Raw genomic sequence first — 27,139 nt, forward strand, 5'->3', positions numbered from 1 at the left:
GAGGTTGATGGCAATAACATACGTCACCTAGCAACAGGGAACTATATGATGTGAAACGATTTGCTCCAAAGAACTGAACAATAAATACAAGTTAACAATCTTGGGCTTGCTGAGCGAGCGAGGAAGTCAATTGAATGGCAAAGTGACTTATCGAGATCACTATGATCGCAAGCAAACTCTGAATAAATACATTTTTTTCAAAGATGTCTAGATTCGAAATGAAACTCGCACTTCGCAGACGGTACACTTAGCTGCCAACCCTGCGATACAATGTTTCTAAGTTATAGGTTTAAATAGGCAAAATTCACAAGTTTATCCTATTCTATAAACACTGTATTTCTTTCAAAAAATCAATTTTTAAAAGTTGTAATAAAATATTCTTCAACTTAAACATGTTTTACACTATAACTATTAAGCCTCATTCAAAGTGTATTTTAAATTTTTCATTAACTTGTCTGTTGTTTAATTATAATTTCATTATTCTAAAGGAATAATCTGTATATTTTTGGATATTTTTCCCCATGGTTATTAGCATGTGAAGTGTACTGAGAAATTTTATGCGTTGGTTTGTTAAAACAATGGGATAAATTACTTATTTTCCATGGATTTTACATAAAAATAGTGATTCTGCATAGTGGAATTAATTTTAATAATTATAGTACTTTTATTCTTTTCCTGTGTGGCTCATTTGGGACACTCGACTAACAAAGTTATGGATGCAGAAACAATTTGACGCACAAGTAATTCAGAAAAATGTGTTTAAAAATTCTACGACCTTCAAATGTAACGATAGGATTGTAAAACATCATAATCGTAGACAAACCTTTATCATCTTTCTTTATTAGATGCCACTTTTTCTAATTTATGTTGATCCACTGATAATCAACAGATGATCACTGCAAAGCATATGCTTCATTATATAAGGTCTACACGACAGAACAGACCTTAAGCATTTAATAACGTTTAAATCTGATTTTAAAAAATTAACTTATTCATGTACACGCAAGAGTTTGGGTGTGATACCATTAAATTCGAAGGACGGGTAATCGGGAAGATGGGTTTTTAAACATCGTTAAGTTTAAATACCTGCAGCCACTTGTTGAGCCTCAGATTATTACTTACAACTTTGTTTCTTTTCCCCCATAAACAGTACTTTATTTCATTTATGTCAAATGTATTTACATAACAAGTTTTCATGGTCCCTCCTTTCGTAAATAATTGCTATACGATACGAGTTATATATAGCATTACAACACTTCCTTGACGCCAGAACCTGAACAAATATATTAAACTTTTCTTTAACGCCCAAAACTTTGAACAAATACACACTTCTTGGATTGAAAAAAGAAAAACTATACCATTGTTTAGGCCCCAACTTTTCCGTTATTTAATTTGTAGCTTACTTTTCCAGGGATGCGTGACAAAATATACTTTCGTTTTCTATTTCCATTCATAAAGCAAGCGACTCGGCGTAACAACGATCCAGTTTTAATACAGCAAAAAAGCTAGTACATTAGCAATGTCATTTAATGAAATTTGTTCATTCATAGATAATTTCAACAAATATGCAAACGTATGCTACACGTAAGGTAAATTCGGTTCACTGTATTTACGACGACATTGCTGCTATGCCTTAGAGCACGTACTGCAAGTCTACTGAATTATATTCAATTAGAATGTTTTATATATATATATATATATATTTATTTATTTACATCGACGCTGATGGGCATGCAAACACTCCTATATTCATTATCTAAATACCTATGTTGTAGTGGAAGCAATTATTTTATACACTTTGTTATTAAATGTAATTAATAGCAGTCCTTTGAACAAATACATACTTCTTGAATTGAAAAAAGAAAAACTATACCAGTTTTTTAGGCCCAAACTTTTGTTATTTAGTTTATTGCTACACGTAACAAAATATACAATATAAAAACAAACAATGCTTATTAAATACTTTATAAGTATTTACATCTGAAGAAGTCAGTTTCAAAATCTTATTATACAGAAAATAAAACATGTGTAAAAAACATTTATGATACGATAAAAATCAGCCAGATTTTGAAATTTTGAACATGATTTATTACATCTTAATCTTTGATTGTATTGTTTAAATGTTTTAATTAACATGATTTTTCTAGATTTAAAAACACTTTTTTCTAAGGTTTTTACTCACCCATTTTACATTTTAAAATTTTAATCATTACCATCAGATGGCGCAACTTCATATAGACATTGCGTGTGTGTTTCCTTATGGCAAAGTTACATCGGGCTATCTGCGGAGTCCACCGATGGGTTGGTTGGTTTGGTGTTTTATGGCGCAAAGCAACTAGGCTACTATCGATGGGAATCGAACCCCTGATTTTAACAACGCAAATCCGTAGACTTACAGCTGTACCAGCGGGGGACATGAACATTGCATGTGACTATAAAATTCCAGTGTTGTAACTATGATTCGCTTCGCTTCTTCTGTGTGGGTATTTGGGTATGTTAATTTTTGAATACCCAGGAGGATCAGGTGCACGAGACCTCTTCCTCCACCCCTAACTTTCATGTCATCTACTCGTTTGAATGTGTTGTTGGGTAGACTTTGGGCCAGAGTATTCCACAGTACTCAGGCCCTTTTCAGGGCAATGTCCACGTATAGTCTTGATTTGCTTTTTTTTTCATTATTTAATGGGTTTTTTTCAATATTTCTATTCGTTTTCTTGTTTTGTATTTTTCTTCACTTATTTATATCTACAATTCTTTTTTTCATATATATTTATTGGAGAAGTGAAATACTAATAATAAAAGAAAAGAAACGAATGAAAAATAAAATAAGGTAAAATAAAATAAAACTAGTTTTAAACGTCTACTGCATGGTGGCCAGCTTGTTTTATATTTCTTATATACATATTTATAGGAGAGAGGTAGTTAGGACTATGTTCATCATTTATGTAGTATCTGTCGAGATCACACATTATATCATTTTTAAGCCAATTTTTATTAAAATACTTTAGTGTATTATGCAAGAGTTTTACATATATTGTTTCTATGTTTGCATGAATGTGGATGAAGTGCTACGTGGTACTTTATAGGCTGAAGTTAAGATTGAATTTTGTATTTTTTGTAGTTTCTGTAATTGTTTTTGTGTCATGTTTATCCAGGCGGGAGATGCGTATTCTATTATACAGGGTGTTCGGAAAGTCACTGTGCACTTATATATTTATTAACAGACATGTTTCAATATAGAATACAGGAGGTAAATATGAATGACAATTATAAACAATGTTGAAAGTGACCCCCATTGGCATCAATACAGGCTTGGATCCTTCTTATTTTGTTTCTAAACACCGCTTTCAGTTGCTGGCTTGAAATAGACTGAATAAAATATGATTACAAAACTGCACAGTGACTTTCCGAACATCCTGTAGGTCTGATGTATGTTTTGTAGATTATTATTATATTATCAGGTGATGCGCCTTGATTTTTACCTGAAAAACTTCTTGCATAATCTGCTATTTTCCAGATTTTTATCAGGATATTGTTTGTATCCACGTTAATTTGGTATCATAAGTTAATCCTAGACATTTTCCAAAAGTAGCAGTTAGTAAAAGTGATCTATTCATGTATAACTTGGGTGGATCTTTTTTTTAGTTTATTTAATCTGCTGAATAATATTACTTGGGTTTTCGGAATATTAAATTTTATTCTATATTTCTGGCAGTATTCTTCTATACTATTCAGAACTGGTTGGAGGTTTGTTGCTGCTATTGAATGAGTGGGAGCACTTTTCCAGACCGCTACATCGTCAACAAATAGTCCCCCGCTAGTACAGTGGTAAGTCTACGGATTTACAACGCTAAAATCAGCGGGTTCGATTCCCCTCAGTGTAACTATAATTCTTATATTTTGTTTGCTTGTTTTGAATTTCACGCAAAGTTACTCGAGGGCTATCTGCGCTAGCCGTCCCTAATTTAACAGTGTAAGATTAAAAGGAAGGCAGATAGTCATCACCACCCACCGCCAACTCTTGGGCTACTCTTTTACCAAAGACTATTGAGATTGACCGTCACATTATAACGCCCCCAGGACTGAAAGAGTTAGCATGTTTAGCGCGACAGAGATTCGAACCCGCGACCTCGGGTTACAAGTCGAGTGCTTTAACCACCTGGCCATGCCGGGCCTGATTCCTATATTATTTGTAAGATTGACAAATTGACAATTTCTATTTTATTTTTTTTTGTATTCAATCGATTTGAAGAGTTTTATCAAGATTATCTGTGTTTTCATAAATATTTTTGTTTAAATATTATTTTACGTGAAACATTTACTAAGATATAAGTATGATGTTGTTTTTCACTATAATCTTAAAATAGTTTTAAAAATTTAACTTGTTTTAATTCCTTTCTAACAATATGAGTGACAATAATGTTACTCCACCCACTATTACGTTTTTCCTTCATGTACCTGTACCGGAAGTTTAATATCTGTGCCTGCCTTAAACATTTTTCACGACTGATACAATCTATTCTGATTTCAAGGAAAAGTAATTAAAAATATGACAGTAAAGATAATAGTTTGAAAACTAATTTGTCTTTCAAATAATGTGAACTTTTAATGCACACGTATAAAAGTTATTGTAAAACATGTTTATCTTTCATACTAATAACTATTAAAAGTGATACATATAAATATTAGCAACTAGCTGTTTGTTATTTTGTCAATAAAGCAACGTTAAAAGTAAACAATAGGGAATCCTCAATAGCCGTGACATTTCAAATTCCTTTCGGGAGGATCAGAGTTTATTAATATTTGAGAATTTTCCCCTTTTTCATTAGCTATATTTCTGTGCGCCAACAATACCAAATGTGAAGCGCGCGTATTCCTGATTCGATTTTATTACTCAGACGGATCCCTACAGCCTACCCTCAAATTGAAATTATTTTAGGCAAGATTAGAATACGTTAATCTATGAGACCTTGGACGTGGTCAAATACATCAATCAAAAAGGTATGACCTTGTGAGTCTGAAACAAAAATTAGTTCTCAAATCGATCAAAAAAAGGCGGAGCCATGAGCTAAAAGTTTGTACTCTGTCTCTCTTCCACGACAGAGGCAAAAAGATGTACCGTTTAGATTTAAAAAAAATACAGTAAATCTTCTACCACTTCCAACATAATATATAGTTACATCCTATATGCAGTTGCTTAATCTATTCCAGAACGTCACATAATTTACTAATTCAAAGTAATTTGTATGTTCTTGAGTTAAGTATGAATACGATTCAAGAAAATGTAATTGTTTATTCTTTATTTGGAGAGAAATATTTTGCTAGCTTACACACTCAGTAGATAAGAACTGAATATGTTATATTTAAATATCGGATAAAAGCCACATAATAATTATGAATACCTTATTAAAAAGGGAAAATATCACATACAGAAAAATATAAAAGTACACAATGTTTGGTTTTACTTAGATATATGTACATCTTAAAGTAGTCAATACATTAAAGAAGAAACATGTGATAAATTAGTAATAAAACTAAACTTAATAGACATTTGTTAACATGGAATTTCTTCCCAAGAAATGTGGCATAAACTCCATAAGAAACAAGCAAATATATGTAGCTTTAATTAGAAAAAACTCAAAACTTTAAAATATATATTGCAAAAGCTTTTTATATTGTACACTACAATAAATTTACCCATTTAATCTCAAGTTTTCAAAACTCAGTCCACAAATTTCTGATTTATATCTATACTAGCACAGCTCTTAATACAGCTTAATAAGTAAACACAATTATAATGTGTAAAATCAGATATATATATAATCTTAATAATTCATAATTCTTAACCTTAATATGTAACACAAGCATGAATATATATTGTTGTTATCAATAAACAAAGCACTGTGTACTTAAAAGTTCCTAAACTGAAAAAAAAAAGTTATGAGATAAGTTAAAGTTTAGATTGTTGACAATTTCACAAGTGTTAACTTCCTATCCTTATAACAACAGAAAATCTGATTTTGAGACAATGTACCCATGCAAAAGTGCATAACTTCTTTTAATTGTATAAGTGGCACAATTCAATATATCTACATAATCTGGATTTCTTGTTTTTAAATGTTTAAGGTTTTGACTAACAAGAACTACAAAATGTAAACTTCCTCTAAAACTCCATTTGCTTATGTTTTCTAAGACAGTACAAATTGAATATTTTTAGTAAATTACAAATTATAAGTACAGCATTTCTATAACACTGTACAATTTAAGGATGTTTGAGATGATAAATCTCCTTTAAACACACACTGGTGAGGCTTAATAGCTCAAATATGTGTATACTATACACTTACAGCTGTCTAATTAATAAGAAAACTGGAACATAATTTCAAAACCTCTTTTTAACATATAATTATAAGATATGTGGAAATTAAACTAAACACTACTATTAGTCACCTTAACTACAATCATTCCTCTCCTTCTGAACAAAGCTATTTCTTTGGCATAAATACTGGCATCAGTATTCTCAGCACTCATGCTAGCAAATGTTTATTTCAGAAAATAAGGCTTTTTTTTATCTCAGTTTTAATCAATTAGACAAGGAATAAGCCCACCATGTATGAATGTTCAAAATCTAACCTTAAATTTGGTCTTTTAAGAAATATTTATTTTATCAATATGATATGACTGCATGTGTATACATATAAGTAATTCCAATATACATTAAAATAAATACAAAAAATCTTTACTCATACCTATGAATTACATTGTAATATATCAAAAAATTACTCTTTGCCATCAAATAATTAATTCACTTGTATAACATCATAATTAAAATAAATTCTTACATCCAGTAGACTCAAGTCAAAATGACATTCTTAAACCCTACAACATACATATCTAAAATGTATCATGTATATACAAGTTATGCAGAGTTCATAATATATGCTAGGTTGATGCCAAAACTATCAATAATAAATTGGGATTCCCAAACTTTCAAAGCTATTAGTCACATAGGTTAGTGTATTTTTCATTTTTTAATCATGTACACATTTGTTTTTTCTTAAAACAGAACCTTCTCTTGTGATGAGAGAAAACATATCTAATATAACACCTATATTTTATTTAACAGTTAAGTTTTAGTTGAATTAACTTGAACCAAAGGTGAAGTTAATTTATAATTCACGAGTCTTGTAACTGATATTCTGAATTGAGCTTTAATGCACTATAAACTCTCTGCCTCATAATAGTATATTATAGGAAGTTTGTTTTTTATTTCAGCTTACTTTTGGTTACACTATATTACAGTTACTCTCCAATAATTTTATTTATCACTAACAAGAAACATTTATTGTTAACACTACCAAAATCTGACAACAATTGTCTCAAACCTGTGTTCAGATTAAAAAATTAAAGTTACAGTGCATTAACTACAAATTGGAGCACGATTACAAATCACATTGCAGTATATAAATATTTGTTGTGTCATTCCTATTCAGTCATTGCCTTCTAATTACTATCTCTCAAACAAAAACAAAGACAATATGCAACACATGAATATGACTAATAAATAATCAACCTTCAGCTCCTATCACTCCATACCACTCCATTTTCCCAATGGTGCCCATTAAAATGAGTAATACAATATTATAACTGTGCACTTTCCTACTATGAATTAGTACGAGTTGCAGCACTGGAATAATGACAACAGTGTTATAAATAGCAACAGAAGACACTTTTCAACCTAAGATCAATACATTATTCAATATTTTTCTTGTTTTGTTAAATATGATGGAAATACGTTTTCTTTAGAAAGGAAAAGTATTTAAGTATATAGCCTAGGTCATGGTACAGCAGAAATGCTCCCCAGCTAGAAGTTATGACTTGTTTTGTTGTTGTTGTTGTTTAGTTTCTTTGTATCACATGGACTAACACTGGCGTTAGTGTTACTGTTGCAAAAAGTGCGTTGTCACTGAATGTCCGAACTTCCAGGAATATTACTAAGTCGTAAAAACTATTTAAGTGGAAGTCTAACACTTATACACTACGGTGAAATATAAAATTTACAAACGCTTTACCTTCTTTCAGTTTAAGTATCATTAATAATGAGTACCACTATTCATCTCTAACTTTTAATTTAAAGTAACAATACAGATTATCTATGGAGAACAAATTTTATTAATTGCTGCAGAGCCATGAAAATAAAAACAACTGTCAATGAGGAAATCAACGAGGTTTTTACCTTTCAAAGATGTTGAATCGGTAGATGAACTGATGTAAGCGCGTTTACCTCCTCCAATTTTTCCAGATTGTGAAAATTCCAGAGGTCGCGGCTCAGACGACGGAATTGCTGAGCGAGCTGTCAGCGCCATAAGCCTAATCAGGAAGTCTTAAAGTCCTTTCCATAATAAATATCTAACTCATTTAGTCATTAAGGTTAGTAACTTATACGGTGTCCTATAGATTACACAAAATTCACGTTTTGAGTACAAGATATTATATGCAAAAACAGGTTATATTCATTTGTATAGTATTTTAACCTGACCGATCCCAAAGAATCGTAGTTCTCCTAAGGTTTAGAGAGTATTGACTTTCACGCACTAGGTGTCTCTAGCATCTGGTGTAAAATTCGATTGCATTAAATTTGTATAATTACTGAAATATTATATTGTGTTTAAAAACAAGTTTTTTTTCTAACACTGATTCTTTTTCTGTTATTATGTTTCCCAGTGGCACAGCAGTATGTATTTTGGACTTACAACGCTAGAAACCGGGTTTCAATATTCGTGGCGGCCAGAGCACAGATAGCCCTTTGTGTAGTATTGTGCTTTTCTGCAAACAAATTCTATTATTTTGAATTAATTCATCGTGTGTCACTTTATTTTCGAATTTTATTTATAGTTGTTGTTATTATTTTGAATTAAGCACAAAGCTTCGCAATGGGCTATCTGTGCTCTGCCCACCACGAGTATCGAAACCCGGTTTTTAGCGTTGTAAGTCCGCAGACATACCGCTGAGCCACTGGAGGGGGGGCTTTATTTATAGAAAAAAAGTATATTTTATTAAAATATATTTATGCATTAGTATAATACATTTTAATAACAGATAAACACTACATATTTATCTTCAATATTATAGTTATAATGTAAATAAAACAAAAAACATGTACTTGTTAATAAATATATACTATATTTGTATTTTGAAACATTTTCACAAAATTATCTTTACATAAATATATGACTAACACCATTCACTCTTCGATGTCAGTGCTTATTCTTTCCAGTTCTTTCAAACCCTCATTTATCATTAATACGTGTAAATGCTTCTTATTTTAAATAATGAACTATCTGTGCTTTGTCCACCGTAGTTATTTTACAATAAGAGTCAAATAAGGAACTATCTGTTCTCTGTCCATTATAACTATTGAACTCAATTACCGTTGAACCATCAGAAGATAACCTTAAAAATAAATAAAACTTGCCTTAGTTAATCTTTAAAATATTATTTATTTTTCATCTTTTTTTTTCTTTAAAGAATTATTGGCACCCTGTTTACAAGTATCTTTTGAAGCATGCTTACGTAGCTGTTGTGATTTCAAAAATCACTCTTATTATATTTTTGAACAATTATTTGAGGATACAAAGCTGATTACACTGAACAAAAAGCCGCATTAGGTTAGAGAAGACCAAACTAAAGGAGTAAGTCAAATGATATATTATATGTGAGTGGATATATTCGTCTTTAAATTTATCCAAAATTCGAGTTACTAACTTGTATTTCGACTAAAATCCAAACACTTTTACAAAATACAGATAAATATAGCTTTAAGAGATCTTTATTATTAGTTTAGATGCGTTACTCTCTTGTAACAAAATAAAATGCAAATGAAACATAAACAACGCATTTATAAAATAATTCAAATAACCCGAGTGACCAGGAATAGGATAAAATGCCTCGACTATGAACTCTAAGGCCCAAGCTTGGAGTATGGATACTACAAAAAAAACAACTAAAGGCTCCACACTTTGTGACCGTGAATGCATAACAATAGAAACGGTCAAATTCCACTATTCGATCAAACAACAGTAGTCCAGGAGTGCTGTTGACTAGTTGCCTTCCCTGTAACATATTAGTTTGAAATCAGAGAACTCTGTGAGAAAATAGCTTGTAGAGTTTAAATTATTAAACAAGAGATACTACTAATAGTGACTAACCTAAGGCTTTACTGATATCTCCTGAAAACAAATAAACAAACTTTGTGCCTGAACTAATGGTTTTACTAAGCAACATTTTGAACAACAACAATATATATATATATATATATATATATATATATAGAAATTTTCTCAGAGTAAAATATTTATTCAGTTAAAAAGTGCTTCTTATATGTACTGCGCCTACTGTAGGTGTTGGGCCCATATTTTTAGCTTATGAAGACCTCAAGCTTGCTAATGAACCATGGAGAAACATTTTCATTTTATAAGCCTATTTTACATATCTTACTTCTAGTGAAAAAAAAACAATAAAAACACCTGAAAATATACTAAAATTACAACATTTATGTTGAAAGCGTAAGAACATGCACAAAGATCAATCAAGACATACAAAAAATTATCATTAATTTAAATTTACTCCAAACAACTAAACCATTTTGGTTTTTGTTGTTGTTGTTGCCTTCCACGATATGCCCAAATAATGTCCGTTCTTTCGTTTGTCGTAATGTTTGCCATCTATTGAGGCAAAATAACACTAAAGTAAGATGAGTGTTGTATTATTCTCATAGAAGCTTTGAAATGTATGCCTTGTTTATAGCGTTTAGGCGTTTGGTTCAGCGAATAGTATATTTATTTTAACGAGTAATCTAATCAAAATACGAATTCAAGAACATAATGAAAGCTACAAGTAACATATTTTATATCCTAAGGTGCCATTTTGTATTCTAAACGTTTGAATGATTGACTTGAGAAAACGATTAATATGTTATAAGTAAGTTTAAATCCCACGCCTTCGTGCTCTTAAAACTATGGTTTAATGATAAAGAATAATGCGTGTACTATTTAAATAAATCATTTTAGAGCAACAATCAAGAAAGTACGTGACTTTATAGGAAAGTGTCAGATTTCAGAGAATACGGAATCCTAAAGGCTAAAGCCTCTAACTATTGTTTTAAAATTATTTCATTTAGCAATATTGACAGTAGCGGTTTATTAAGAACAAAAACTGTTGTAATTTCTTTCTTTCCATCGCGTTCATCTTGTATGTTTGAAGCAAGTTTAAGGATATAACTTACTTTAATTCACAACTGCACTCTACAAATAACGTTGGGGAATCGATCACTACGTTCACATATTTAGAAATGTGTTTCAAATTTAATGGCATTTCTTATTTAGCATATTAAGTATTAAATGTGTTAAAACTTTCCTAACAGGTATCAATAAAATACATTTATAATATAAACACTTATTAAATTAAACATATTTGTTAGCATATAGTTGTAAGGTGTTTAATGTACGTACGAAAATTACAGCTAAATTGTGGTCGACAAGATGAGGACTGTAATCTGTTGACGCTGTTGGTTTACTTATTTGTCTTCTTAGTTTTCCGATGGGTTTGGTTTGTTTTGAATTTCGCACAAAGCGACACGAGGGCTATCTGCGCTAGCCGTCTTTAATTCAGCAGTGTAAAACTAGAGGGAAAGCAGCTAGTCATTACCACACACCTACTCTTTTAGAAACGAATAATGGGATTGACTGTCACGTCATAACGCCCTCACGGCTGAAAGTGCGAGCATGTTTGGTGTAACGGGGATTCGAATCTGCGACCATCAGATTACGAATCGAGTGCCTTAACCATTTAGCCACGCCGGGCCTCCAATGTGACAACGGTAAGTCTACGGACGTGCAACGCTACATCCTGAGGTTAGATTCAGTGGATATATAAGATAGCCCAATGTGTCTATGCTCTACAAAAAAGATAAAAAAAATCAAACTGGTGACGATGATGCAACACCTTAACAACCAAAATGATTGTTATTTACCAGTGATATCTTCAGGTTAAATGGATACGGTTTATAAAGATATTCCAGAAAAACATGGTTTGCTGTTCCCTGTTTGAAGTCTTTCACGAGGAAGAGCGGTAAGTCTCCGGACGAACAACACTCAAATCAGAAGTGCGATTCCCCTCGGTAGGCACATGTGGCTTTACTATGAGAAAACACACACCCAAATACACCCTGTTTTATCAAGCGGGTTACGCACCAGCCTTTGATCAAGAAAAACCAGGATCGAATCCTAGCCTCTACCAAACAGTAGTCCTTTTCAGGACTTACTTGAAGAGGGCAACAGGATAGCGGCCGAAATGTTGGATAAAACTAGTTATTTAAAGTTTGTCTTTTATTAAACTAATTTTCATTTTTATCATATTGACAATGTTCTTACAAAACTATTTGGCTCAGCATGGTCAGGTGGTTAATGTGCTCGACTCGTAGTCTGAGGGTCGTAGGTTCTAATCCTCCGTCACACCAAACATGCTCGCCCTTTCCAAAAACAAACAAGACACCGTCCTTTGTAGAAGGTGGTTACAGTTCATATTATAGTGACATAGTAAATAATCATGACCATCAGAGTGAGCGCAGTCGGAGATGGAGAAAGTACTTCTAAGGTCAATATGAGACCAGAAACATTGTCCATATTAATTACAATTGAGTATTTGTGTTTTTAAATATATATACATATCACGACATTTTATAAAGCAAGGCTTTACGTATCTAACTATGCTGACCATGTTGACCAGAGCCTGAGAAACTATTTTGCAAGAACCAGGTAAATCTGTACCAATGTTTTATCTTTATTTACTTTTATCTGAGATACATTAGCACATTCACTGTATGTTCTCAACACGATGGAACAGGTGGTTTATTTGACGTCACAATGGACTTATTTCTATAAGTAAACGATCGTCTGTGTCACGCACCGCTGAGTTTTAAAATCTTCACTCACAACCCATTTAAAGAACAACATCATTATGATTAAAAACGACAGTGAAGTCACGAACTGCCTTATCCCTAATTACCATTATTTAGGAGCACATTTTTCATTATAACCTTTGATCTCTCAGAATGTCAAAAAAACAACAACTAACCAGCTGAACAGAAAAGACAGAGAGCTAATAAACTACGTATGTATTGATTCATGCGCAGAAAAAAAAATTATTTATTCAGAATATACTACGATAATGACTTGATACATCTAGGAATTTTCTAAACATTAGCACGTCACGGTTTGACTTTCATGTAAATCAAGGTATAAATATAAATTTTTACAAAAAATATTTGTACTTTATTTTTAAAATAATTTTATTACAAATAAAATGACTAATATTCTAGTGTGTGTATATATATATTTAATATTAGTTTTGTCGCGGACAAACTTGGATAAATGTTGCATTTTGATCCGAAGTCCTGAACAAGCTAAAGTGTTTTATCTTTGTTTTACACCAATACGTTGAAATAATGTCATCCTAGACAGCTTTGTATGCATTCTGATGTGGAAGATGTTTCGGTCTAACTTGATGTATACAACAATCTTTCTTTTTTTTTTTTAAATATACGTACGTCTAATTTCATTGGTCAATCATGAGAGCCAAAATTATTCAAAACTAGACACAGTTTTGTTATCAACTCTCTTTACTGTTTCTTATTATAATTTACTTTATCAAAAGAAAGTCTCTCTGCTATAAATCAGTTGGATAATTTGAAAATCTGCGAGAAATAGTCAAAAAACAAACACAGTATTAACACTCAGAGTATATCATTCTGTGGGTAAAAACACTCTATTATCACTCAGAACATATCTTTCTTTGTCAGTATGCGATTTATTTCTGTCCTGTCCATCTTCCCTTCTTTGCTTGATAAGGCGTAACCAAGGAGTTAACGTGTACAGACTGTGACCCAAGGTTTTATATGAATGTATGTGCCGTTGCTGTAAAAAATGTGTTTTGCACTTTGAGGACTATGGGTGCGCTATAAGAGTGACAGTCAGGTAGTACGGTTTGATCAGATAAGACTGGTACCACACTTGATGGTAGGTGATGTTGATTAGTTGCCTTTCCCAGTGTGTAAGTTGAAACCTAGGGATGGCAACGTGAAGTTAAAGTAGTTTTATCTGCAAGTTCTAACAGAAACTGTTCTCTCTACTCCCCATTCCTGTGTTTTCTCTGTCGATGTTAACAGAAACTAATTATTTCTCCCACTCCTCATTCTTGTGTTTTCTCTGTCGATGTTAACAGAAACTAATTATTTCTCCCACTCCTCATTCCTATGTTTTCTATGTCGATGTTAACAGAAACTAATTATTTCTCCCACTCCTCATTCCTGTGTTTTCTCTGTCGATGTTAACAGAAACTAATTATTTCTCCTACTCCTCATCCTTGTGTTTTCTCTGTCGATGTTAACAGAAACTAATTATTTCTCCCACTCCTCATCCTTGTGTTTTCTCTGTCGATGTTAACAGAAACTAATTATTTCTTCCACTCCTCATTCCTATGTTTTCTATGTCGATGTTAACAGAAACTAATTATTTCTCCCACTCCTCATTCCTGTGTTTTCTCTGTCGATGTTAACAGAAACTAATTATTTCTCCCACTCCTCATCCTTGTGTTTTCTCTGTCGATGTTAACAGAAACTAATTATTTCTCCCACTCCTCATTCCTGTGTTTTCTCTGTCGATGTTAACAGAAACTAATTATTTCTCCCACTCCTCATTCCTGTGTTTTCTCTGTCGATGTTAACAGAAACTAATTATTTCTTCCACTCCTCATTCCTGTGTTTTCTCTGTCGATGTTAACAGAAACTAATTATTTCTTCCACTCCTCATTCCTGTGTTTTCTCTGTCGATGTTAACAGAAACTAATTATTTCTCCCACTCCTCATTTCTGTGTTTTCTCTGTCGATGTTAACAGAAACTAATTATTTCTCCCACTCCTCATCCTTGTGTTTTCTCTGTCGATGTTAACAGAAACTAATTATTTCTCCCACTCCTCATTTCTGTGTTTTCTCTGTCGATGTTAACAGAAACTAATTATTTCTCCCACTCCTCATCCTTGTGTTTTCTCTGTCGATGTTAACAGAAACTAATTATTTCTCCCACTCCTCATTCCTATGTTTTCTCTGTCGATGTTAACAGAAACTAATTATTTCTCCCACTCCTCATTCCTGTGTTTTCTCTGTCGATGTTAACAGAAACTAATTATTTTTCCCACTCCTCATTCCTATGTTTTCTATGTCGATGTTAACAGAAACTAATTATTTCTCCTACTCCTCATCCTTGTGTTTTCTCTGTCGATGTTAACAGAAACTAATTATTTCTCCCACTCCTCATCCTTGTGTTTTCTCTGTCGATGTTAACAGAAACTAATTATTTCTTCCACTCCTCATTCCTATGTTTTCTATGTCGATGTTAACAGAAACTAATTATTTCTCCCACTCCTCATTCCTGTGTTTTCTCTGTCGATGTTAACAGAAACTAATTATTTCTCCCACTCCTCATCCTTGTGTTTTCTCTGTCGATGTTAACAGAAACTAATTATTTCTCCCACTCCTCATTCCTGTGTTTTCTCTGTCGATGTTAACAGAAACTAATTATTTCTCCCACTCCTCATTCCTGTGTTTTCTCTGTCGATGTTAACAGAAACTAATTATTTCTTCCACTCCTCATTCCTGTGTTTTCTCTGTCGATGTTAACAGAAACTAATTATTTCTTCCACTCCTCATTCCTGTGTTTTCTCTGTCGATGTTAACAGAAACTAATTATTTCTCCCACTCCTCATTTCTGTGTTTTCTCTGTCGATGTTAACAGAAACTAATTATTTCTCCCACTCCTCATCCCTGTGTTTTCTCTGTCGATGTTAACAGAAACTAATTATTTCTCCCACTCCTCATTCCTGTGTTTTCTCTGTCGATGTTAACAGAAACTAATTATTTCTCTCACTCCTCATTCCTGTGTTTTCTCTGTTGGTTTTTTATCAGTGTTTTTGCTCTTTCTTCTATACATATGAACCAGATACCTATCTTATCCTTGTATATTACTTAATTTCGGATACATTTCTGGTGGGCTGAACAATATGAGCAGTATTTTAAAATGTGTCTTAAGCTTAACCCTAAATCCAACCATGAATTTTCATCTCTATCAGAGGCCAGCTAGCATGGCCAGGTGATTAGGACGCTCGACTTGTAATATAAGGGTCGCGGGTTTGAATGCTCGTCACACCAACCACACTCACTCTTTCAGCCATGAGGACGTTATAATGTCGGCCAATCCCATTATTCATTGGTAAAAGAGCAGCCCAACAGTTGGCAGGGGTGGTGACGATTAGCTGCCTTCCTTCTAGTCTTACACTGATAAATATATAGGTGTTGTTATCTTGGCGAACAACCATAGTAATAGCAACAGGGAAAAAACGTTTCAGATGCAAACTTTAAATAGTTTAAATGTTGATAAAACAAGACTAAACTACCAGTCATATAGTTCTGTTTATAGTTAAACAGAAAACTGCAGAATGGGCTGTCTATGCTGCGCCTACCACGGACATCGAAATCTAGTTTCTAGCATTATAACTCCACAGACTTATCACTGTGCCACTGGACGGCTTCAACCACGTGGACAAGAAAAGTTTGATAAAGATATTGGCTTTTGATAAACGATAACGTAAAGCGACTTATCATGGTCTAGATACGTGCATGTAAAAGATACAATAAATTATTAATACGAATAAAATTATAAGTTTATACAGAATGAAAACATTACATCATTATTGTTCTTCGGTTTGAATACAATTTCTGTAATTATCTAAAAACACACAGGTCCAAGAAGTCTTTAAAAATGAAATAGAAACCTTATATTCCGAACACTTTCGAAAAGTGGACCAGTTTGCCCCTGAAGAAGAAAGGTCCACCCTTTGAAAGCGCTCCGGTTATAGGGTTTCTATTTCATTATTATCTTAGACAAGACATTATAACTTAATAAATTTATTTCGCATAAGACGTTGAAGTACATTGTATTTGTTCATTAGAGCGTGATAAACACTGGCGAAAGACGTTTAAACGCTGCTTATAATATACGTATATAAGTTTAACCTCTTCTCTTAGTCACACATACGTATCACCGGTCAATTGAATCTGTCCTGCTCTGTTCTCTAAACAACAGTTTTTTCACAGAACATTCTTTTGGTAATGTTACATCCAGTGCTTCAGTTTTGTTTGTTTCTTGCTGTTCAGCATAAAGCTACGCAATGGGCCATTTGTACCATTTCCACCTCGGGTATCGAAACCCAAAGTTAGCTATTGATTCAGAGTTTTTAGTTAAATATTTTTCAAACCTGTGATTAATTTGCTTACACTTTAGATTTAGTTTGGATAACTTTCGGTTTTTCATAACAAAAACTGATGTTTAAAAAAATGTTCAAATAAACACACGATACTAAAGCTAGTTTGTTAATCAAATGACACCAGGAGGTAACGGATATGATTATTTATTAAAAACAAAACATAATAACTTTTAGTTATAGTTCTTCTAATTTGACCAACTAAACTGAATGTCTCAATCTGAAAGGTGCTTTATGCGCACGTGCGTTAAACGTCCAGGTCAGACATTTGTGGTTCTGAGGTAGCCGTTCCTATTTTTGAGCTACTAATTAAAGAAAAGACAGAGCCAACAGTACTCGCTGCCACAAATGGTTTGTTCGGTTCTTTATACGAAATAATCGGGTTGGTTGCGTTTATAACATAGCCGAGAGTGCAGAACGTGTTAAAGTAGCACCACGTCTCGAACCCCATATCCTTGGATTCGCAGCTGGACATATTAACTGCTAGTCGACACCCGCTCCAACTCACAAACGACCCAAAATTTACTGTTTATAATCTTAGGACGATAAGAGTTTAACGCAGTAATAAGGGAGTTCAATGTTTACTAGAACAACCGGTAGGTTTCTGTTAAGTCACTACTCAAACATAACTCGTTATAGAAGCCACTGGAGACTTTCTCAGTCGTTTTTTATTACTGTCTAGCTGCTTGATCGGTATCTGTCACGCAAGTAAATAGAAGTCATTTCAAATTCCAGTTTTCCTTTCTTCTTACCCGACAAGGAAAACAGGAGTCTAAAAGTCGTGTCAAGAAGGCGGAGTGGACTGTGGTTGGTCTTTACCAATCACTGTCCACTCCGCCTTCTTGCCACGATCGTACTAGAAATTATTCCAACACATAGTCGAGATGGCATAACCATCTAATGTCATTTAGAAATATATGAACCACATGGGATTTCATTTAAAAAAACACCGCTTTTCTAGATTCGTTTGATAGACGATGAAATCCAATGTTGAATACTTTAAAGTAGGGCCCAGCATAGCCAAGTGGGTTAAGGCGTGCGACTCGTAATCTAAGAGTCGCGGGTTCATATCCCTGTCGCACCAAACATGCTCGCCTTTTCATCCGTGGGGCGTTAGATTGTGACGGTCAATCCTACTATTCGGTGGTAAAAAAGTAGCCCAAGAGTTGGCGGTGGGTGGTGATGACTAGCTGCCTTTCCTCTAGTCTTACACTGCTAAAGTAGGGACGGCTAGCGCATATAGCACTAGAGTAGCTTTGCGCGAAATAAAAAAAACAAACAAATTTTAAAGTACTGTACTTTATAAAAATCGACAGATAGTAACTTGTCGATAAAAATATTTTTTTTAGTCTTAACTATTTGTTACAGACTTTCAAAAGATCATTGTTTTAATTATTAGATGAATAATTATTTTTTCGGTCTTTTTATCAATATTTCAACCATTGTAAATGTATAGTCCATTCTAAGGTACGACTTTATTACCGTTTCTTCAAATTCACATCTGATATAAGAAGGTTACAAAGTGCTTTATTCATATAGTGCCTATATTTCAACTCACTTCAGCTTCAGGTTCAATGGTGAAACATGTCAAGTCACCAACTCTTTCAATACGAAAACGTTTGTCTGTTTGTTATGGTACCTAGTTTGTTTTTTTAGTATGCTTATCACTGTTTATCTAAAAAGCATAAAAAGTCACATATTCGTTAATGTTATCAAGACAAATAATTTAAGAAACTGTTTGTTGCACAAATAGCCCGCCAGTTGTTTTCGGCCCCGATAACTTGGTGGTTGGCTCGAAGGTTTAGTTTTTGGCACTATCTGAAAGTAATAGAAAAATGTCCATTTTATCAGCATGATTACATCTTGTTAATCATGACTAAAAACAAAAGAAGTAGGAATACAAGTCATGCATAAATAGTTACCACACCCTTCCTTCTGGACAGGCCTGCTTTCATACTTTTGTTTTCAAGACTGGCACGAGATTCAGGTCATTTGCCCTAAGTGGTTCAGCAAATTTGTTTTATTTTGAGCATTTTTAAACGGTGCATGCATTACATTTAAGAGAGATTTCGTTGAGTGAAAGATCAACTAGCATAACTGTTTTGACAACGCATTGATTCAAACTTAGTTTCTTGAACAATGAACCATATGACAAATCGATCCTTAAGTTTTAAACTACTGTAAATGAACTTCTTAGCGTTGTTTAAGATATATAATGTATTGAATTAAAATAATAGATACAAAATATTGATCGAATCAGACACGTTGTTTCAGTTTTGGTTTCCTTTACGGTAACTCCAAGTAATTTCTTTATTTGTTCGTAATTGAACACAAAGCACTACACAATTCGACTATCTGTGCTCTGCCCACCACAAGTATCGAAACACGGTTTCTAGTGTCGTAAGTTCCTAGATATGCCGCTGTGCCACTGAGGAGCACTCCGTGTAATAATCGAGTCATAAAATGTGCATTATTCTATTAAAATAATTTAATACCACAAAAAATAATTAGAAAAAAAATTAGGTTAAATTGAAAGTTTTGTGTTCAAAGTCTTCACACTAACAATAAGTTCTCTAGAACCTGTGTAACAAAGAAAAACAATGAACATATTACATTTATGTGTCTAACATTTTCATAAAGTGTCAATAGCTACTTAGGTTGTATTTTAACAACGTTCTTTCCAGTGTTATTTTAATTTGAAAAATCCAAATAACTACTAGTTTTCAGCCGACTTTAAACAAGTATTGAACAAGCAGACCAAAGAACAAAAAACAAGTTCCTCGTCCTGAAGTACAAAAATGTTAATAAACAATCAAAAATAGGGCATTTAGTGTCCTGTACTTAGTGCACTAATTATCTGTAGCCTTTTTGTGCTACTGTATATATTAAGTTTCACGACACATCCTATCAAAAGATAGGAATGACTTCAGCAACACTAAGTCTCCTAATGGCCACGAATATCTATATACTTAACAAATAAGGTTTCAAGTTTTAATATATACGAAATAAATAAACTGCTCATATTTTAAACTTAAAATAATTAAACAATAATGTTCAACTGTTTTGACAACAGCTAATTCTACAAACGTAGATCGAACGTTTGGCAGTTTTAAGAAAAATTACTTCGTAGGACTGTTATTTCAAACAGTCGTTAGTTCTCCTCTATTAAACATTGGTACTGTGGTATGTCTGAGGACTTATACTACAAAAACATGGTTTCGATACTCATGGTGGGCAAAGCACAGATAACCCTTTGTGTAGCGTTGTGCGTAACAAAAAACAGACAAACAAACACTTCCAGATATTTAAAAAAATGGAGAAATTAAATCACTTTTAATTGTGTCTTATTTTAGTTTACCTGGGTTGTTGCAACACGACTTCATAAGCTAGTTATTGTGTAACATTCAGAACGACACTGTTCGTTACTGAGATATGTGTGATCATCTACCTGCAATGGAGCATGCCATACAATACCGACAAAAACACGTGCTTATCGTATATAGAATACAATTTTACCAACGTCACTAATACGTATAACTTACAATAATAACTAAAATATTTTGTTCCGGTAATAAAAGCTGAATTAAAGAAAAGTGAATTTTCGTGATTTCGGAACTTTCGAGTTCAGTAATCTGTCTAATTGTACCTGCTGTTCGTATACAAGAGGAGCCGAACTTCACCATGTTATTCTGTTGGATCTATAATTATAATGAAAGTGGAGGCTTTGAGCTCTTGTATTTCTCCAATAAGTTATAACTTTTTCTCTCAGCAAGCCTGTGTCTGTGGTTGCTTATTTATCGCAAAGTTACTAAGGCTATTTGCCGTCGTTTTGCATCTTAAATTATTAACAATAGGAAAGACATCCAGTCAGTAGCAACCTTCCACCTATAATCTACACTAAGAGAGTGACTGTTACTCTTGTGATACACTCGCACCTATAACTGGGAGAAATATCTTGTGGTATCGCACGAATACGAACTCGGCCCACCAGCTTCGAAATCCAAAACTCTACCACAAGGTCAACCCGCGCCCTAAGTCTGTGAGTAATGTTTTGGCACCATACAAATATATTCAAGAACAAGCTGCACTGTGAAAGCTTTAAGTACGATATAACTTTGTAATTTTTTTTTTATATTTTACCTAAAGTTCTGAGTTTCTTAGCAATTAGTAAGTAATAAGATTTAGAAACTGTTAATGTCTATAAAATGACAGCGTATCTATTAAAGACACAACTTAATCATTATAATTTCAAAGGTACTACAAAGACCTTAACATCTAATAATTGTTATAAAAATATCCGAAATTTGTAGAGTTGTTTGTTTTGAATTTCGCGCTAAGCTACACGAGGGACTATCCGCGCTAGTCGTCCCTAATTTAACAGTGTAAGGCCAGAGGGAAGGAAACTAGTTATCACAACCCATCGCCAACTCTTGGGCTACTCATTTACCAACGAATAGTGGGATTGACCGTCACATTATAACACACCTACGTCTGAAAGGACGAGCATGTTTGGGGTGATGGGGGTTCGAACCCACGAGTCACGTGCCTTAACTACCTGGACATGCCGGGTCAAGTTTGTAGATCCAGAGTGATTTTGTTTTCATATATTTTAATATAGTTTCTTTAGGTAACTAAAAGTAGCTGATGTAACTTCATCAGAAACTTTAAAGAAAACCAATGCAAATGTAAAGAGGTTGTTAATATTTTTCACGTGTCCGTTTTTCAGTTTCGCTCTTCAGGCAAAATTTGGAAGTACGTTACGAAAATATAAAAATTCTAGTGTTTTAAACTAATTTTCTTCATAAAATTACCAGTTTCCTATATTCTTTATTGAAATAAAACAGCAGGAAAGTGGCAAACGCACGTGCTCTAATTTTGTACATGGGCGATTGGGTCATAGTTACTGCTGCACAAGAAAAAGTAATTAAAGACGAGTTTCGAGACCCCAGTTTAACGATTAGTAATTAGTGCTATTTTTTAATCTGTAGGTTTCAACCATCGTTTTTCCATTTTACTTCTTAATTTTTGTTTTTTAAAAATGAAATAAGAAATGAAAAGTATTACAGTGAAAACAAACTATTGAATGTCCTACTTAAGACAACAAGCGGAGGTTTTGTTTCACAACAGGTGATATGGCACTCAGCCGGAAAAAAGTATGACGTCACCCCTTTAATCTATTTTACAAATCAACCAGAACGTGCTATACCGCAGCGCATTTCCTTTAAGACTGAGCTATCGGCCATGGGTTGTCAAGGTATTCTTCTTTATATCATTATAAAGTTCAGACCAACGCCCAATGGTATAGAATAAAAGAGGTTAGATGTGTTGCTCTTCCGAAAAACGCTAAAGAAGTCGGTTTAGCGACGCCATCTTTACATATATAAACTTAAACTAGACTGGTACCAAGAACTGAGCCCCTTATTCAATAGTGCCAACAGTGATTTCAATTGTATTGCTTACTTGTAAAAAATAACAACTTAATAAGTTTATTATAGTTACATTTAAACATATCTTACAATGTTTATCTCTGGTCCTTCAGCATTCTTCATTATTTAGTTTACCTCACACCGTCTTCAAATTAAATGAGAATTCTCAGTTTAAATTACTCGTTTGTTTGTTTAGAATTAAGCACAAAGCTACACAATGGGCTATTTGTGCTCTGTCTACCACGGGTATCGAAACCCGGTTTTTAACGGTGTGAATCCGCGAACATACCACTGTGATAGTGGGGGGCAAAATTACTCATTTCAATGATATCTGGCGTATTCATTAAGACGTGTTGCGATAAATCTTGACTTTTGTTTTCATATTCGAGTCTTTTTATTAATATAATTAGCATTTTTTACCCAAACGACAACTTGTGGGCTAAACAGTCAGGTCAAAGGCTCCTAAATCTCAAGTGAAGTTTTCCCGAATTTTGTGCTACTGACCAAAGAGAAGGAAGCACCGCTACTACAGGAGATTTATTTAGGCCTTTGCGAATAACCAGATCAACTGTTATATTTATAACGCGTCCATAGCTGAATATGCTAAGCGTGTTCAGAGATTTCTGGTCTCGAACACTGTACGTTTCGATTTCAGTCCGACACCCTTACCACTAAGCAATGCCTGTTTCTACTGTTGTTTTAGTAGAAATAAAAAATAATTATTTATTCTATTTTATGTATAACGTACACTCTTGTTCTGCAGTATTAACGTTTCGCCTTTAAATTTGAATTTTTTAAAGTTATTTTAAGTATGGTTTTTGAAGTTGATTCGCCGTCCTGAGATGTTCTAATAGTTTATGAAGGTAAAAAAAGGACTTAATTCAAATCAACACCTTTAGCAAAACGTTATTTATATTTAGTAGAAAATTGAACCTAGGAAATCACATTTGTATTTAGGGCCCGGCATGGCCAGATGATTAGGACGCTCGAGCCGCAATCTGAGAGTCGTAAGTTCGAATCCCCGTCCCATCAAACATGCTCGCCCCTTCAGCCATGGGTGTGTTATAATGTTATGGTCAATCCCATGGCGTTGGGTGGTGATGACTAGCTACCTTCTCTCTAGGCTTACACTGCTAAATTAAGGACGGCTAGCGCAGATAACCCTCGAGTAGTTTTGCTCGAAATTCAAAACAAACCAAACCACCTGTATTTAAAACATTACGTTTAAGTTCAACTTTATGATTCTTGAAAGCGAGTTCGGAATTTTTCTTTCCATCCTGAGTTTTTGACAAATACATAGCTTCACACAATGTGTATAAAAATATTATCCCAAATACTTTTGCGTTTATAGAGAACACCGATGACATATAAATAAAATAAAGATGCGAAACTGTCAATTAGGCCTTAGAAGAAAGTGAGGCAAGATATTATCATTCTGGCCTAACATGAACTCGTAAAGTTTATATATCGCTATGTTTGGAGACCACCCGTATCCTTAGAAAATAACTGTATTCTCCATTTTATATACACATATACATTTATATATGAATATGCTCGTAAGTGTATACGATTTCTCCTAAATAATTTCATAATAAAATTATGGATTATCAAAGAAAGTGAACCAGTGAACAATTTGAGACAGTGTTCTTAAACCACTTGAAATAAATCTTTGTTATCTATAGTGACCAATACATCAAGTCAGAAATGCCAAGCTATAGTATGTGCGTGAGCGTATATATACTTAAGTTGCTTTTGGACCGTTTCACTAACGATGGAAACTGAATTAATGCCAGCTGCATAGATAGACTCCACACTGTTTAACACTTCCTCCAAGGAGACTTAATATAATTATATTTAAACACGTTAGTTTACATAAAATGAAATATTATAAATGCATAATACAACAGTCAACTCAGTGAAACCCACAATTAAGATCACAGTTTTTCTTAACTTTTTGTTGTTTTCAAAAAGCAGAAAATTCTTTTATTTTGCATTTATACAGTTTCATACAATTTTACAAAACTCTGAGGGCTTTGAACTTCTAAAAAAAAATAGTTAACGTCAAAGGGTTAGATTTTCAAACTTTTTTCAGTAGAGAAAAACTAAGATTTATTTTAAAATTCTTTTCTTAAATCAATCACTGATAGCTCGAATATGTACATTACGATAAATATATTGAGAAACATATGGTATCCTAACCGTCTATATGATCTCAGATTTCTTATCCAGTCATATTTAACACGCTGTATTGTATTTACGTATCTTCTAAAGACCTTCGTGGGGCATTCACATCTACACGTAAAAAAAACAAACAACTCCAAACCGGGTTATCGTAACCTCCATACCAGCCTACCAACCTGGACACAGCGTAGGAATTTTGATAAAGAAAGAAGACCGGAGTCTTCTGGTTATATGTTTTGCCATTTAACATATTTTAAATAACACATTTCTGGTGTCTCGCAGAGATTAGTATATTCTTTTATTGAAACAAAATTTAATAGTGTTGGTTTAGTTCCAGATTGACATCAGTACAATTATACGATAGAAAATGAAAAAAACAATAAAGTATTTTGTAATGATACAGAGGGCGCTATAAAGATAAACAGCCTTGATGTAAATTTACAATCACAAGTGGCAAGGTGGTTCTAAGAAGAAAATAAAGAATGGGCTAAACGTATTATTATCGCGTAATAGAAGGGGGTAAACTTATAATAATACGGTAATGGAATGGGGCAAAAGTTACAGCTAAAAAACCTGCTAAAGGTGTTATTCAAATCCTTTTAAAACTTTCTACTAATGCTGAAAAAAAATGCGTTTTTTCATAATTGTTTATAATTACGACATGAATTTTAGTAAATAAACATTTCATTGAAATCTACTTCAAGGTAAATTTAAATCCAAGTTTTACTCATGAGCCTGAAAGCTTTGTTTCTTCTTAACGAAATGAGTTATCTGCACTCTTTCCACGAAAAGTGTTATAAGCCTTCAGACTCAACCATAAACCAGCGGGTAGTACCTTAAGTCTTCTAAACAATGTTATTAGAATGTTGAATGTTCTTTAAAACGTGTGGTGCGTTTTCAATCGGCAAATCGTATGATAATTTACTAGTTTATGTTGAAATTTTATAACAACAATAAATAAGATAAAAATGGGTTTTGCTAAAACCAAAACTTGTGACATATTTATTCATCCTACACTGGTTTTTATTTAGTTTTTTAAACGTTACTGTTAGGACTATGTTATTTACAAATTAATTAACTGAATTTTTACTTGTATGAGTCCAAGGGATTAAGATAACCTTATAGTGCTTAGCTGAGTTTGATAATGACAGCTTTAATATGATTTCACTGTAACGTCTTGGTAATCTAAACTATCTGTACCCATTTTCCTGATTACTCTATGCCAATTGTACTACAAAAGTCCTCATAGGAACAGTCAGTATCGAAAATAACTAAACTGTGTTCTATATATTTCAATGTTCTTCTACATAATGCGTTGTGTTTTGTGAAATGCCCAAGTAATTATAGCGCTGTTTATTAGGTCACATATCTGCACAATTACATGTTAAACCATACATTAGCTTGATGGGAGACTTGTTGTTTAAAAGGCTGAAATCGGTATGAAAGTGCCCTTTCTTTAGCCACTCCCCTTACAAACACTTTGCCAAATCTTTTTTTTTTTTCTATCTCTAATGCCGACAGTTTAAACGTGACTTACTGACGTAACCATGACATTATTCTCAGCAGCGAAGTGTCTAACCAATACCGACATTATTCATACAATTGTTTGAAACTAAGCCCTTGGAGGCTGAATTCTTCAGATATATTACAGTGGAGTTCTTATGTAAAATTTAAATCGTCGGATCACGCCCTTTATGCGACCTCGAGAAGACGCAATTTTCACACGACGGTAAATATCAAAGTAGTTCATTACGTTCCATATTACATTTGTACGTGGAGTGGAAGGTTACTTTCCACGTTTATTTTCGTCTGTATGTTTGTGCATGAACAATAATCTAAACTATTTTGTTACATTTTTTTTTTTTGCTTTAGCGAGTCTGAACTGACGTTAATCCTACATTTTTGCACTTGCTAACAATACTTAGGATATAAGTAATTTATTTGTTAGTTTGTTTTGAATTTTGCGAAAAGCTACTCGAGGGCTATCTGCGCTAGCTATCCCTAATTTAGCAGTGTAAGATTAGAGGGAAGGCAGCTAGTCATCATCACCACCCACCGCCAACTCTTGGGATACTCTTTCACCAACGAATAGCGGAATTGACCGCACATTATAACGGCTGAAAGGACGATCATGTTTTGTGCGACGGGGATCCGAACTC

The 27,139-nt window shown here is 33.4% G+C and overlaps 1 protein-coding gene and 1 long non-coding RNA gene across 9 annotated transcripts in view; one reads left to right on the forward strand and one right to left on the reverse strand.

Annotated features, from left to right (window-relative positions):
- Nucleotides 1–27,139, reverse strand: part of LOC143250856 (calmodulin-binding transcription activator 2-like) — a 188,657-nt gene that overhangs the window by 148,490 nt on the left and 13,028 nt on the right. For 6 of the 7 annotated variants that reach the window (XM_076501968.1, XM_076501986.1, XM_076502006.1 and 3 more), the window contains exon 1: nucleotides 8,237–8,585. The exons of the other annotated variant lie outside the window; for it this stretch is intronic. In XM_076501968.1, the coding sequence (XP_076358083.1) occupies nucleotides 8,237–8,366 (130 nt within the window). In that variant the 5' untranslated portion in view covers nucleotides 8,367–8,585. Of the gene's footprint in view, nucleotides 1–8,236; nucleotides 8,586–27,139 lie in introns of those variants that run through there. 7 annotated transcript variants of the gene reach the window in all.
- LOC143250901 (uncharacterized) overlaps nucleotides 26,553–27,139 on the forward strand; it is a 106,245-nt gene continuing 105,658 nt past the window's right edge. For both annotated transcript variants that reach the window (XR_013028430.1, XR_013028428.1), the window contains exon 1: nucleotides 26,553–26,709. This is a non-coding gene — a long non-coding RNA (uncharacterized LOC143250901). The remainder of the gene's footprint in view (nucleotides 26,710–27,139) is intronic.

The sequence above is a fragment of the Tachypleus tridentatus genome, chromosome 1, assembly GCF_004210375.1.
Source record: "Tachypleus tridentatus isolate NWPU-2018 chromosome 1, ASM421037v1, whole genome shotgun sequence".
Classification (NCBI taxonomy): domain Eukaryota; kingdom Metazoa; phylum Arthropoda; class Merostomata; order Xiphosura; family Limulidae; genus Tachypleus; species Tachypleus tridentatus.